At 45.4% G+C, this 15,483-nt stretch overlaps 2 protein-coding genes across 3 annotated transcripts in view; one reads left to right on the forward strand and one right to left on the reverse strand.

Annotated features, from left to right (window-relative positions):
• LOC108439525 overlaps positions 1–14,209 on the forward strand; it is a 28,030-nt gene extending 13,821 nt beyond the window's left edge. Inside the window, exons 8-12 of the mRNA XM_017717974.2 lie at positions 3,602–4,473; positions 4,615–4,669; positions 6,790–7,123; positions 8,271–8,535; positions 13,269–14,209. Coding sequence (XP_017573463.2) covers positions 3,602–4,473; positions 4,615–4,669; positions 6,790–7,123; positions 8,271–8,535; positions 13,269–14,109 — 2,367 coding nt within the window. The 3' untranslated portion in view covers positions 14,110–14,209. The remainder of the gene's footprint in view (positions 1–3,601; positions 4,474–4,614; positions 4,670–6,789; positions 7,124–8,270; positions 8,536–13,268) is intronic.
• Positions 3,331–8,468, reverse strand: LOC108439518 (gastrula zinc finger protein XlCGF57.1-like). 2 transcript variants are annotated; one of them, XM_017717967.2, is made up of 7 exons: positions 8,214–8,468; positions 7,566–7,680; positions 7,350–7,469; positions 6,745–7,016; positions 5,789–5,856; positions 5,216–5,406; positions 3,331–4,740 (listed from the first exon to the last, which is right to left on the reverse strand). In XM_017717967.2, exons 1-7 carry the CDS (start codon positions 8,232–8,234, stop codon positions 3,560–3,562), a joined length of 1,968 nt encoding a protein of 655 aa, XP_017573456.1. In that variant the 5' UTR covers positions 8,235–8,468; the 3' UTR covers positions 3,331–3,559. The 2 variants fall into 2 exon arrangements, with proteins under 2 accessions (XP_017573456.1, XP_037395122.1); XM_037539225.1 differs by having other exon boundaries at positions 7,927–8,468.
• Positions 14,210–15,483: the final 1,274 nt, after the last annotated feature.

Raw genomic sequence — 15,483 nt, forward strand, 5'->3', positions numbered from 1 at the left:
ATATGTTAATTCATGGCCTCGATATTCCTCAACGCCACAGTGAACAATTCTGACTCTGTTTATCTAGAACAGAGCATTTCACACCAAACCGCTCTGAAAGCCTCGGTTTACATCTTAACCACTTAATCATGCAGAATTTTTTAAAATTATTAATTTCTTCATTTGTTCACAAAATGAACATTTAGAGGCGCCTTTTCTCCTGTAAACCTCACCAGCAGTCAGTTTTACTGCTTAGGGAATGTAGAAAGGGCTAAAACACAGAATTCACTGGCTCACTTCAGAAGACTGAAGTGAATCAATCGTCCTCGTTGAATGAACTGAGTCAGCTAGAATGGCTTCACAGATTCTCTTCAGATTCTCTTCCTCCAGACTCGCAAACTCTTTCAGAAATACAGCCTTTCCAGCTCTAAAGCTAACCAACGATTAGTTCTGCTGCTTTTACTGGGATAGAAAGCCGTAATAGTAAATAGTGAAAACCAGAAGTTAGTCAGACTTTAGCTCCAGCTCCCACAGCCTCAGGAGAGCTCGATTCGCCGGCTATGGGAGTAGCGTTAGTTCTCTCCTTCGACAAGATATTAAACAAATAAGCCAGTGAACACCAGTTTAGACAAGCGGGAATGATTAGGAACGTCTTGGCCCAAGTACAAAAATGTCGATCTGCACCGGCACAGCTGATAAACTGCGAAATTTCGTTGTTTTTAGCCTAGCAGCTCAGCTAGCCGAGCTAGCGAGGGTTGGGAGTCGATCCCAAAAAGAATCAATTCCTCGAATCCAGGCGTTCCGCGGCCGAGAGTCGACTCCAAAGCTTTGGAGTCGGTTCTGCACTTTGACGCTCGAGTTTGGCCGCACCAGATTCCTCTTGCACTGTCCAGACAGTCTCAGGCACTCTTCCACAACTCACACAAGGATAGTCCAGCTGTGTTTTACTCTACACAAAGTGGCAAAATCTAAAAAGTGTAACGAAACTTTGGCTTACAGTCAAACATGCTGAAAGAGTCGACAGAGAAGAATCATGTACAGCTCTGTCAGTTACACAGCCAGCATCCAAATATAAGGCCAAATATAACTAATATTGTGCTCCTGTTGCCAGATGGTATGGAAGTCCGTTTTTGCCTTTTAAACTAAGGCCTCCTACCTCGTCTCTGACTGTAAAGTCAGAGACGACAGCTCATCTTCTGCTGCAGTTTGTGTTGGTCATCCTCTAGTCCTTCATCAGTGCTCACAGGACGCTGTTGGCTGGGTATTTTTGGTTGGTGGACTATTCTCAGTCCAGCAGGCAGTGACACTGAGGTGTTCAAAAACTCCAGCAACACTGCTGTGTCTGATCCACTCAGACCAGCACAACACACACAAACACACCATCACCATGTCAGTGTTACTACAGTGCTGAGAATAGTACATCCAAATAGTACCTGCTCTGTGAGGGTCCTGTGTGTGTGTGTATATTATATATATATATATGCATGCTGTCTTCCTTCAATTCAATTACACTTACAGCACACAATAAACAGCATAATATATTTGAGGCCTAACTTAACACAGTAATGGGAAATGAATGAAGTGCATGTTTAATAGTTTTCCTTTGAGACGGTAAGAGTGATTAACCTAAACACAGGTCATCTGTAGGTTCAGTAGACACAACACACACTGAAAAACCCCAATCAAGACTGCAGTGATTAGCTCGTCCGCTAGCTGAGTGTGTGTTTAATTCATCATTATAGCATCAAATTAAAACACACAACAAATTCATTAAAACATTATGACAGACAGTATATACGCTTGGGTATGAAACATTAAAACATCTGAAGATGTGCTTACTAGTCTGACCTTAAACCTCAGTTAAACCATAGCTTTGGCAGGCTTAAGATGAACTGAAGTTAAACCCTATATACAGCACCATCTAGTGGCAACCGCAGCTTCCGAGGACACAGTAACGGAGTTCAAGAACCCTCGTGACTCTAAACCTCACCTAAGCTAAAGACAGTCTAACCACCACATCTTGTACTAAACCACATTGATTTGTGTGCGAAACAAATGAACATCTGGATACTTTTCTAGAGACGTTTCTGGGGAAGCACAGGGTGATTCAAAAAGATTCGTCTGGTTTCAAAGTGCCATATTTCTACAACCGTGAGGCGGCGAGGAACCAATCACAATCCAATTGAAAGAGGGGGTCAGAGAGTTTCTGACTGTCGCTATGGCTGTGAGCCTCCAGCAGCTCAGAGCATTCATTGTTGGTGCCAACAGTTCCATGAAAAACGTCACCAGCATCACCAGATTTCACGCCGTGTGAAGGATTCTGTTTATGTGCCACTCCCAACAGCACTGGACGATCTCCTAAATCGCACTAAAAGCCGTGAGTGCAGCGACACCCAACTTGCTCAGTCCAGTCAATCCAGTCTGGGATGAGTTTGACTGTGGCTTTGATGTCGTCTGTACAGCTGGAGGAGGTTCAGACTGAGAATCTGTACAATTACATAAACTTTATGCTCATTTACACCGTTTACAAGTGAAATACACTCTCACCCGTTCAGTTGCTTGTTAACACAAATAGCTAATCAGCCAATCACACGGCTGCAACTCACTGCATTTAGGCATGTAGAGGTGGTCAAGACAACTTGCTGAAGTGCAGACCGAGCGTCAGAATGGAGAAGAAAGGGGATTTAAGGGGCTTTGAACGTGGCGTGGTTGTTGGTGCCAGACGGGCTGGTCTGAGTATTTCAGAAACTGCTGATCTGCTGGGATTTTCACACACAACCATCTCTGGGGTTTACAGAGAGCAGTCTGAAAAAGAGGAAATATCCAGTGAGCGGTCAGTTGTGTGGACGAAAATGCCTTGTTGATGTGAGAGGTCAGAGGAGAATGAGCAAACTGGTTCCAGATGATAGAAAGGCAGCAGGAACTCAAATAATCAACCAAAATCTCTGAGGAACGTTTCCAACACCTTGTTGAAAGTCTGCCACGAAGAATTAAGGCAGTAAAAGGCTGGACCCCCTTTTGCCTTCAGAACTGCCTTAATTCTTCGTGTCAGACTTTCAACAAGGTGTTGGAAACGTTCCTCAGAGATTTTGTTTGGTTATTTGAGTTCCTGTTGCCTTTCTATCATCTGGAACCAGTTTGCTCATTCTACTCTGACCTCTCACATCAACAAGGCGTTTTCGTCCACACAGCTGCTGCTCACTGGATATTTCCTCTTTTTCTGACCGTTCTCTGTAAACCCTAGAGATGGTTGTGGGTGAAAATCCCAGCAGATCAGCAGTTTCTGAAATACTCAGACCAGCCTGTCTGGCACCAACAACCACGCCACAAAGTCCCTTAAATCCCCTTTCTTCCCCGTTCTGATGCTCGGTCTGCACTTCAGCAAGTTGTCTTGACGCAATCATTTTGAAATCGGATGAATCTTTTTGAATCACCCTGTATTTACAGAGATGAATATGACAGAAAACTTGACTCTCCAAGTCCAGCAATGTTAGACTAGCATCTCATGAAGAAGCACACCAGCAGATACATGCCTTTGCTCATGTGAGGTTAAGTGATGAATCTTTTTGCTGATTTCATGTCACAAGTTTTCACCCCCGTTACTGCATTTGTGTGTCTTTAGAGAGTTTGCGTGCCGGAAGCTCTGCCCACACTTGGAGCAGTAATACGGTTTCTCTCCTGTGTGAATGCGCTGGTGTTTCTGAAGGCTGCTCTGCTGAGTGAAACTCTTCCCGCACTCGGAGCAGTAGTACGGCTTCTCTCCTGTGTGGACGTGCTGGTGCCTCTGGAGGCTCGTCTGTATGGTAAAGCTCTTCCCGCACTCCGAGCAGACGTACGGCTTCTCCCCCGTGTGGATGCGCTTGTGCAGCTGGAGGATGCTCAGGAGAGTAAAGCTCTTCCCGCACTCCGAGCAGTGATACGGCTTCTCTCCCGTATGAATGCGCTGGTGTTGCTGGAGGTGAGTCTGCGTCGTAAAACTCTTCCCGCAGTCCGAACAGTGATGCGGCTTCTCTCCCGTGTGAATGCGCTGGTGGCGCTGAAGGTTACTCTGCTGGTTGAACCTCTTCCCGCACTCGGAGCAGTAGTACGGTTTCTGTCCCGTGTGGATGAGCTGGTGCAGTTTGAGGTGGCTCTGTCGATTGAAGCTCTTCCCGCACTCCGAGCACTGATACGGCTTCTCTCCTACGTGGACGCGCCGATGCGATTTGAGGCTGCTGGGTTGAGTGAATCTCATCCCGCAGTCCGAGCAGTCGTACGGCTTCTCTCCCGTGTGGATGCGCCGGTGTCTCTGGAGGTTGCTCACTTGAGCAAAACTCTTTCCGCACTCCGTACAGACGTACGGCTTCTCTCCCGTGTGGGTGCGCTGGTGCAGTCTGAGGCTGCCTCTGCCGATAAAACTCTTCCCACACTCCGCGCAGTCGTACGGCTTCTCTCCAGCGTGAATGCGCAGGTGTTTTTGGAGGTTGCTCTGGTGGGGAAAACTCTTCCCACACTGTGAGCAGTAGAAGGATTTCTCCTTGTCTGCGCTTTTCTCTTTTCTGCGAGCGGCGTTCGTGTGAAGTGGAGAAGATGATGACATCTCCCGGGTGATGGACCTTCTCCGCGGTGCCAGGTTCTCGTATTTAATCTCTCCAGATTTCAGCAGTTTGACGTACTCGTCTTGGTGGCATCTCTTGATGTGCTTGTGGAGGTAGATTTGAGCGGTGTAGGAAAGTGGACACATTGAGCAGGAGAACACTTGCAAGAGTACGCTGTTCATTTCTGGAGGAGAGAAAAAGAAAAAAAAAAAAATGTTACACACTCCATTTGAAATTCAACATAACAATGAAAAAGCAACTGGGGAGGTGGGATTACATCAGGTTTGGTCCAGTTTCTTAACCCTCCTATTATTTCTGGGGTCAAGTGTTCAACATCTCCAAATACACGACAATTTTTCCCCAAAGAAACGAAGAATGACACATTAACTTGGGTAACAATTTTAATTCTAATCACAAATTGTTGGGGTCAAATTGATCCCAAGGACAAAAATGCTATTAAATTTGAAGATGTAAGACCGACAGCCTCTTGGAGAAATAATGAGTATGTTTACAGGCACTCAATAATCAGACCACATTCGGATTTCTGCAGTTCTCTAGTCATTTCACCAGATTTCTTTCAGATTTCTCAGTCTGCATATGTGCAAAAAACAGTTTCAAATTCATAATATCATAATAAAATCAGTATGATTCCACACAACCTTTCATGGAACACTTTTTATTCCAGAGGTAGTCAAACGTGATGTCGTGATTTCTGGCGTACTCCTCTGCGTACCACACCAGGAGCTCCTGCCCCGGTTTAATGGACCGACAGCTGCGATACAGAATCCCCCCTTTATGCTGGAACGCCACCAGATTCTGCTCTTCATCATTACGAGCACAATTCACATACCTGAGAGAGAGAGAGAGAGAGAGAGAGAGAGAGAGAGAAAGAGACAGAGACAGAGACAGAGAGAGAGAGAGAGAGAGAGAGAGAGAGAGAGAGAGAAAGAGAGAGAGAGAGAGAGCGAGAGAGAGATAGAGAGAGAAAGAAAGAAAGAAAGAAAGAAAGAAAGAAAGAAAGAAAGAGAGAGAGAGAGAGAGAGAGAGAGAGAGAGAGAGAGAGAGAGAGAGAGAAAGAAAGAAAGAAAGAAAGAAAGAAAGAAAGAGAGAGAGACAGTACAGCAGAAGGAGAAGGGGAGATTAATTAAGGCAGGAGGAAGACCAAATAAGTTCCACCAGATAAGGAACAGTAAAAATAAAGATGCTTCCAACTCCGGTGCTGTATTCCTCACCTCATCCAGTTAGCATGCGTCTCTCTTTTGGCATCTATATATTCCTCATCCTGTCTGCTGTTGTACATCTGCAAAACAGTTACACGTTTACCTCTTACACTGCACTCACACCAGCAGCGAGGCGACAAGGCGGCCGGAGGTCATTTTTTATGTTCAGTGAGAGCTGGCGTGAACGTTGGCGATGCGAAGTGGGTGGAGTCGGCAATCTGATAAAGTTGAGTGGAGTTTAACTTTATGCAAATAAGGAGCGAAGCTACGTGGCGATTACCAATAGGAATTGAGCATTTAGCCAGAGCTGGTTTATGGGGAGCCTGGCCGCTTCCTATTTCCCCCATTATATCACAGCAGAGGGCGCCCATGAGTGAGTCCTCAGTGAATGGAGCTCAACGGCTAAAAATGAACAGTTAAAATAGTTTCTAATCACTCGCCCAGAACTTTCCTTTCATTTTAGACAGTAGGAGGACGAGTTTCACTAAAAAACAGAGAAATCTCGCCTATGTGTTTCCTTTATTCTACAGCAAACGGGTTTTGGGCAGCAGGAGGCGGGGCTTTACTGCTACTGAGAGCTGATTGGTTGGCGTTTGGAGCAGCTCATTGGCCACGCGCTTACTGACGTCATGAACGTACATGAGGCGCCGGTTAAAACTCCTATAACTCGAGTTTAAAAGCTCTTAAATATAACAGCAGTGTTAAAATGTTTTATGCTGTTCAGGAAATGATTTAATTCCTTTACATTAAAAATGTTTCATCGTTAATAAACTATGATTTCGCTCAAAAGCGAATCAACCCATTCATTTTGGACTCACTCGGGAGCGCCCCCTAGTGTTTGACAAACCCAGAAGAGCGGGAATTGCAGAGCGGGAATTCTCCTTTCTACAAGTTCTCTGACTCAGCAGTGTAATGATATTATTAATGTGTGGCTGGAAGAAAAGAATCAGCCTAGACCTCTAACTCACCACCCAGGAGTATCTGCTGTTCATGGCTTCCTCTCTGTCCGTCAGGTCTCCTTGGTAGGGCCCAAAGTGTACGCCTACGGGGATAGTCTGCCCCCGGTTAAACACTCCCAGACCTGCACCAGGAATACCAGACTTCCGAACCTCCAGACCAGAGGGAAGGGTCTGTCTGGCTCTGTCAGCGACCCCCACAGGAACAGGGGTGTCGGGGATGAAGACCGCTGGACCATGAACCTCACATTCGTCTATGAAGAAAGACCTGCACTCCTCACAGTCTGGAAGGGGAGGACACAACAAAGGGACATGAAAGGAAAGACCAGATGCGCTAATGTTGGGATCACACCGCACAAATGCAGCCAAGATTTGCAGCACCAGATTTCCAGTACAAATCTGTTCTGGTCAGGGTTAAAAGGGTGAATCAGCAGTTCTACATCAACTCCAGCGTTTAAGACCATTTACTGTTAAACTGTGTTGAAGGATCAGCAGAGCTTTATTTTAGTGCTGGCCACTGAATTTTCCATTTAATTTAAAATATTTAATAAGTAAAACTGTGAGGTGTTATGATGTTAACTCGCTTTAGCCGGAATAACAATCACCATATGTCTTACAGAGATAGTCTTCATCTGCATGTTCCTCTTCTTTAATGTAGCTCATGGTCATTCCATTGTGGAGGTTGATTCCTTGGACGTAGCTCTCCATCTGCACGGTTTCTTCCTTCAAGAAGCCTCCTAACGTTCAGACAGAGAGAGAAACACACACAATCAGAAGCAACAACCCGTTAGAAAACCTAAAAAAAATCCATTTCACTCCCTTTATGCTCCAACCTGACGTGGGCTTTGTCCGAAGTCCTCCACTGTGTTGGTCCTCAAGGCTGATGAGCACTGAAGAGCTTGGTGTTCCTCCACCACCTGAAATAGTACAAGCCTCGGTCGGCGCATCCTGGCAAAAATAACGTCACGAGAGCAAAAATACTCAATTAGAAAAGAATCTCATGAAGACAACCATCTTTAGTCTTGCATAAGCGGTCCTGATACAAATATCAGGGGAAACGGTATTTTTTTCATTGAGTGCTCATTTTATTGAGCTGTGTCTGATCCACTCGCACCAGCACAACACACACTAACAATGCCACCACCACGTCAATGTCACTACTGTGCTGAGAAAGACCCATCACCCAGGAAGTACCTGCTCTGTGAGGGTCCATGGGGGTCCTGACCACTGAAGAACAGGGTAACAGAGTATCAGAGAAACAGATGGACTACAGTCTGTAACTGTAGAACTACAGAGTGCAGCTATACAGTAAGTGGAGCTGATAAAGTGGACAGTGAGCGCAGAAACGAGGAGGTGGTCGTGATGTTCCGCCTGGTTACGGTCTTTATTCACCAGCTGAGCCCTTTTCTCCTCTAAAGCGAAGCAGCAGCTCGGATTTCTTTGGCTCTGCGAGGAAACGCCGCTGTTTTCTGCCAACTCACCTCTTCAGAGCAGCTCAGCATCTGGCTGACTATCGGAAGCTGCGGCTCTCCGGTCAGAAATGAAGAGGTCAGAACCGAACACGAGCTCTGCGGAGCGCGAACGGGCCGGACGTTTCCGACTCGGGTCTAAATCCGTGCGAATGGGCGAGCAGCACCGACTCGGTCCAGCTGGAAACCAGGAGCGCTCCTCTGTTTTTAGCCCAGCAGCTCGGCTAACAGCGCAGGAGAGGGACACTCGACAAGCCCCGCCTCCTGCGCTGCGATTGGCTAAAGTGCCCCGCGTCCCGAGCAACGATTGGCTAATGCCTTTAAAACGCCTACGGTCAGCAGACGCAGAGTTACTTAATAATCGAATTCGGGTTTAAGACGTGATGAGTTTCTAGTGAGAACGATATGATACTTGTTTTATGAACATAAAGTAAAAGTCTCTTCATACCTAATTTTATGCACTTTTTTTGGAAGATTTCAAACAAAATCCCCACACAATGGGAATTTAATTTAATATAATGTGATTTTATTTCCTTTTTTATGGGTATGGCTGTGGTCCTTGATTGGTGTTGTTGTTATATTACAATTGTTATATTATAATTGTTATTCATTAAATAAATCATCTGATTTGGGTATTAGTAACGCCTTTAATGCATCCTCAAATGTACGTATTTGGCTATAGCAGATCCGCACACTTTAAAAAGAAGAGGTGGAGAAAACTCTTACTGGTTTTGGAACCGGTATTTATACTCAATTTCATTTAAACACTCCTTACATTTTCATTCCAAACCCAAGAACTCATTATTATTTAGAGACTGGGATATCAGACAGGACGAATAACGGATATCAAACGGAACAAATAACTGGGATATCAGATAGGATGAGCAACTGGGATAGCAGATGGGACAGATAACTGGGATATCAGACAGGACGAATAACTGGGGTATCAGACGGGACAAATAACTGGGGTATCAGACGGGACAAATAACTGGGATAACAGATGGGACAAGCAACTGGAATATCAGACGGGATGAGCGGCTGGGATATCAGACAGGATGAGTGACTGGGATATCAGACTGGGATATCAGACAGGATGAGCGACTGGGATATCAGACTGGGATATCAGACAGGATGAGCGACTGGGATATCAGACTGGGATATCAGACAGGATGAGCGACTGGGATATCAGACTGGGATATCAGACGGCATGAGCGACTGCGATATCAGACTGAGATATCAGACAGGATGAGCGACTGGGATATCAGACTGAGATATCAGACAGGATGAGCGACTGGGATATCAGACTGGGATATCAGACAGGATGAGCGACTGGGATATCAGACAGAATGAGTTACTGGGATATCAGACAGGACGAGCGACTGGGATATCAGACAGGACGAGCGGCTGGGATATCAGACAGGATGAGCGGCTGGGATATCAGACAGGATGAGTGACTGGGATATCAGACTGGGAAATCAGACGGCATGAGCGACTGCGATATCAGACTGGGATATCAGACAGGATGAGCGACTGGGATATCAGACTGGGATATCAGACAGAATGAGTTACTGGGATATCAGACAGGACGAGCGACTGGGATATCAGACGGGATGAGCGGCTGCGATATCAGACTGGGATATCAGACAGGACGAGCGACTGGGATATCAGACTGGGATGTCAGACTGGGATGTCAGACTGGGATGTCAGACAGGACGAGCGACTGGGATATCAGACTGGGATGTCAGACTGGGATGTCAGACTGGGATGTCAGACTGGGATGTCAGACTGGGATGTCAGACTGGGATGTCAGACAGGATGAGCGAGTGGGATATCAGACTGGAATATCAGACGGGACGAGCGACTGGGATATCAGACTGGGATATCAGACTGGAATATCAGACTGGAATATCAGACTGGAATATCAGACGGGACGAGCGACTGGGATATCAGCTGGGCTTTTTTGATGGTTGATATCCTTTTATTGCAGTCATGCTGTTGTAAATTACCCAACACTACCTCCCTCCTTTATCTGGATACTGTTCTGGCCCTAGATCCACCACAAACGCTGCACTTGGGCCCACCAAAGCAAACATCTGGGCCCCCCAGAGAGGAGAACGTTAGCTTAGCTTCCTAGCAGCTTGATCCGCGCTGCCGTGCAGTAGAGGGCGCTAATACGCCTCTCGGATAGATGTTATCGGCGTCACCACGAAGAAGAGGATCCCGGACATACACAGCGATATGAACGCTCTGAAATCATTTCTAAAAGTTTTTACACAGAATTTTAAATTTTCTCAGAATGTCGGTATTTGCCGGTAATCGAAGAGACTTAAAGGCTCAGAACAGGGTGAGTTCAGCTGAGCTGCTCTGCTGTATTCGGCAGCTTCTTGTTCGAATTTCTCCGTTCCACCTTAAATGGTGCAGCAGTCGTTATAACACCGCTGGCGCCTGAGTGGATCAGCTGCACCATTTAAGGTGGAACGGAGAAATTCGAACAAGAAGCAGATTTAGGCTTCGTATTTGTCTGTCAGTTGTTGTCGTTGACTGAATGTTCCTGCCTGATTCAAGGTGTTCATTATCAGTTTCCCTTTGTACTTTAATAAAGTGGCGTTCTTTAATTAATTGTCCAAAAAAATCCACATAATTAACTGGTTTAGATGTAAACGGAGCGGTTTGGTGTGAAACGCTCTGCTCTAGAGAATCCTATCAAGTCAGAATTGTTCACAGTGGTGCTGGTAGGAACCAGACGCCCACCTGTTACATGAGATGGTTATGAATTCACTGCCTGAAGTCTGAGACGCCGTTTTATGGTAGTTTTGATTTAAAGTTTTCATCTAAAATGTGTTTCGATTCATTTATTTTAATCCATACATGGTGGAGGGATACATGAAGGGTGTCCTAAAGCAAAATAGTCCCCAAAGAAACACCTATTTTTTTCAGACTGTTTTCCAGGACAGGTTCCACTCGGAACAGGCCTCGCCAGGGTGGACCAAAGAAGTTGAGTCCACGTGTTCAGCATCATATCCAGAGTTTGGCTTAAAAAAATAGATGCACGAGTGCTGCCAGCATTGTTGCATAGGTTGAAGAAGTGGGAGGTCAGTCTGTTAGTGTTCAGACAGTGCGCCGCACAAAGCATCAACTCAGGTCTGCATGTCCGTCGTCCCAGAAGGAAGCCTCTCCTAAAGCTGATGCACAAGGAAGCCCAGAAACAGTTTGCTGAAGACAAGCAGTCCAAGAACATGGATTACTGGAACCATGTCCTGTGGTCTGATGAGACCAAGATAAACTTGTTTGGCTCAGATGGTGTCCAGCATGTGTGGTGGCGCCCTGGTGAGGAGCACCAAGACAACTCTCTCTTACCTACAGTCAAGCATGGTGGTGGTAGCATCATGGTCTGGAGCTGTAAAGGTGATGAACTGGCCAAGTATGTCTCCAGACCTAAACCCAATCAAGCACCTGTGGGGCATCCTCAAGTGGAAGGAGGAGGAGCACAAGGTGTCTAACATCCACCAGCTCCGTGATGTCATCATGGAGGAGTGGAAGAGCATTCCAGTAGCAACCTGTGCAGCTCTGGTGAATTCCAGCCCCAAGAGGGTTCAGGCAGTGCTAGATAATAATGATGGTCACACAGAATATTGACACTTTGAGCCCAATCTGGACCTGTTCACTGTGAGGTGGACTCACTTGTGTTGCCAGCTAGAACTTTTCACGTTTTCCATCAATTTCACCCGAAAGCCAAACGTCCCGAACTCTTTGTGGGTAATGTGTGTGTGTGTGTGTGTATGTATGTATGTGTATATATATATATATATATATATATAATCTTGCTGCTGTCAGAACGACACCTTGTATCTCCGAAATGGTAACTTTACAGGTTACCATTTTACTTGTAACGCAAGTGAATGGAACCAGACGTCTTTCAATTTCTGTTTCTTTTGGTCCATTCATTATGAAATTTACACACAATGTAAAGAGCAACATGCATTTTCAAATGATGTCAAAAACTGAAAAACGTTTTCTTCCGACAGCAGAGATTTATATAAGTTTTTAAAAAGAAAAACTGCTTGTTGGTTTTCACTTCACTAACCGAGGCCTTTGAGTGTAACATAAATCCCTGCCCACCGCTTACATTATTAGGGGTCCCGGCAGAATCCCTGTTCTCCGAGGCCCAGTTAGCTGATGCAGTCGCCTTTGCGCTCCTCTTAGCTAAGAGAAGGAGCCTTGCGTGGAAATCTATCACAACACCCACCCCCACCCCCCACTGGCTCTATGGCTGACTGATGTCATGTTTTTCCTGGACGTGGAAAATATTAAATTTACCCTGAGAGGTACTGCAGACATATTTGACTGGATCTGGCAACCATTCGTTTCCTAATTTACATTTATGTAACTTCAATTCTGATTAGACGATGTCCTCTAATCTCATACTTTACTTATTTTCTGTTCTTATGTACAGATTTATTTATTTGTATGTATGTATTTTTGAATTAATTTTTCATTAATTATCTTTATTTTATTTATTTATTTTTCTATTGGGGGGGGTGGACAGAGACTGCGGGTTGAGTGTATTTAGCGTTGGGTGGGACGGGTGGGTTTGGGTGTTGGGGGGGGGGGGGTATTCAGGGATCCTGAGGATGGAGGGGGGCTAGATTGTTTATAAAGTATTGGGGGAATTGATACTGTTGTCAATGAAGGACACCACTTCTCCAATAAAGTCCCCAATAAAGGTGGTATAATTCACAATATGGTGCTGATATTTCAACATAAAGCCCATTCCTAATGACATAATATACCCTTCGTATATTAAGCTCACTCTTTGTGAACCAGTTGTACGCATGAAACACACTGTAGTGCCCGTGCCTGTTATTAGTTAAGGGTGTAGTAGCAGTATTTAAATACAGCCTGAGCTGTAAATATAAAATAATAAATTGGCCGGCTGCTGATTGAATGTTTGGATCAAAACAAATGGCAATTCTTATCTTGGTTGATTCTGATTTAGCACCCCTAATCTTCAGATTAAAATGTGTAGGATTATGATGACCATGACTTTTTTCATTTTGTCTCCTGCAGACATGAATCCGTCCTGCTGCAAACCTCGCCGTCAAGCATGGCTCAAACAGCCTCGGCTCCTTGTGTACTCTTTCCTACGCAGCTGCCTTCCGGAGAGACGTCGTTCCGTCACGAGGAGTACATCAGACTGCTGAAATCGGGAGAGATCGAACGCGAGAATATGAGGTTCGCAAGAGGCCCCGGTGCTCCACAAACTCTCCTCACCAACCTGCCTCTCAGACGAACCCAGGAAAAGACGGCGAAGAGGAGCCACCAGTGTTCAGAGTGTGGGAAGAGCTTCACCCGACAGACTCACCTCCATCTACATCGGCGCGTTCACACAGGGGAGAAGCCGTATCGCTGCTCAGAGTGCGGCAGGAGTTTCAATGACAGGAGTAACCTCAGGACACACAAGCGCATCCACACGGGAGAGAAACCGTATCAGTGCTCAGAGTGCGGCAAGACCTTCACTCAGCTGACTCACCTCCAGAGACACCAGCTCATTCACAGAGGAGAGAAGCAGTTCTTCTGCCCCGAATGTGGGAGGAACTTCACTCAGCAGATTCACCTTCAGAGACACCTGTTCACCCACACGGGGGAGAACCCGTTCACCTGCTCAGAGTGCGGGAAGCATTTTAGAGACCGAGGCAATCTCAGAACGCATCAGCGCATCCACACAGGAGAGAAACCGTATGCCTGCTTAGAGTGTGGGAAGAACTTCACTCAGCTGGTTCATCTTCAGCAGCACCAGCGGATTCACACAGGAGAGAAGCCGTATTTCTGCTCAGGGTGTTGGCGGACCTTCAGGCACTCCAGCAATCTGAACACACACAAATGCTCCAAGACACAAAGCCATGAGTGAGGCTGTGATATTAAAAGGTTTTCACAAGCCACAGCTCCAAAAAGTTGGGACTGTACGTGAAAGGCGAATAAAAACAGAATGCAGAGATCTGTAAATCACATTTGGGCTTCTGGTTCCTCTTTCTCCGTCTCTCCACTGCACTTATCTAATGAAGCCAAACTGCTAGTTTGTTCTTTTGCCCCAGCCCACAAATCAAAACCAGTCCAAATTGCCCCATTGAGTGAGTTTACGTGCACTTAATAATCCGATAACCGCAGAAAATCAAACTGTGTCAGTAAGTGGTGGGCAGCCCTATACGCAGTGCCCAGGGAGCAGTTGGGAGTTAGGTGTCTTACTCAAGGACACCTCAGTCACGTGCTGTTGGCTCTGGGGCTCAAACCGGTGATCTTCCGGTCACAGGGCCAGTTCCCTAACCTCCAGGCCACGATTGCCGTATAAGGGTATATATAAGTGGGATAATGTTGCTTGTTTCTCTAGCGAGATCTGGCAACACTGTGGGGGCAAAAAGCAACAATGACAAGGAGTCATTGTGCAGTAAACTGCACCAACCACAGAGAAGATAGATGGAGAGTGTTTAACATCCTTTTGCCAAACACAGCAGAAGATTAAGGGTCCATGCCATCAAAAGGGCTGATAGGGGTCCTGATACTCCTAAAGGTAGCGCCCACTTCGTAACTGAAGGTAGTGTTTCTTGATAGGGTGATCAGCTGTGAACACATTCGAACTGTAGTTCGGATACTGGTAACACTTTCTGACAGTGATAATGCTGCGTTGGTGTCAGAAACAGGAAAATTCCAGTTTTTCCACCTGTAAGTTACAGTCAAACAGCATACAAGGTCATATTTACAACTGGCAAACTCGAGATTGTATATGATGCACAAGTTTATGAGTTCATAAATTTCACCTTTTAGACGGGTGAAAATGCGGTGGGTGGATCTGAAGAAGCACTCAAGCGGAGTGAAGTCGTACTTTTTAACCGTCTGGTTCATGCAACCTTCCGATGAGCACCTGAATGCCTCATTAGACGAGGATCCCGGCCGAGCAATCGATCCCAGGACCTTTTTAAAAAAAGAATTGTTATTTATATTTTAAATATATTTATCTTTGTCTAACTTTTTTTTTATCTAAGTTTTAATTTTATTATACTTTGTTATTCATATGTGGCGGTATGTATTGTCCTTTGATTTGAATAGGTTCAATATAAATCTGATTATTTAATTCTTCCAAGATGTAATTGGAGTGCTGTTTACTGTGTACATGATTTTAAAAATAATCAAAAATACAACAAATGACAAAAAAGACTATTCATAATGAGAGAATACGCCAAAATAAAAGCCCTTACTCAGGAAAGAAAGCAGAAAAATAAAAATGACA

This window comes from Pygocentrus nattereri, chromosome 6 (assembly GCF_015220715.1).
Source record: "Pygocentrus nattereri isolate fPygNat1 chromosome 6, fPygNat1.pri, whole genome shotgun sequence".
In the NCBI taxonomy this organism is placed as follows: Eukaryota; Metazoa; Chordata; class Actinopteri; order Characiformes; family Serrasalmidae; genus Pygocentrus; species Pygocentrus nattereri.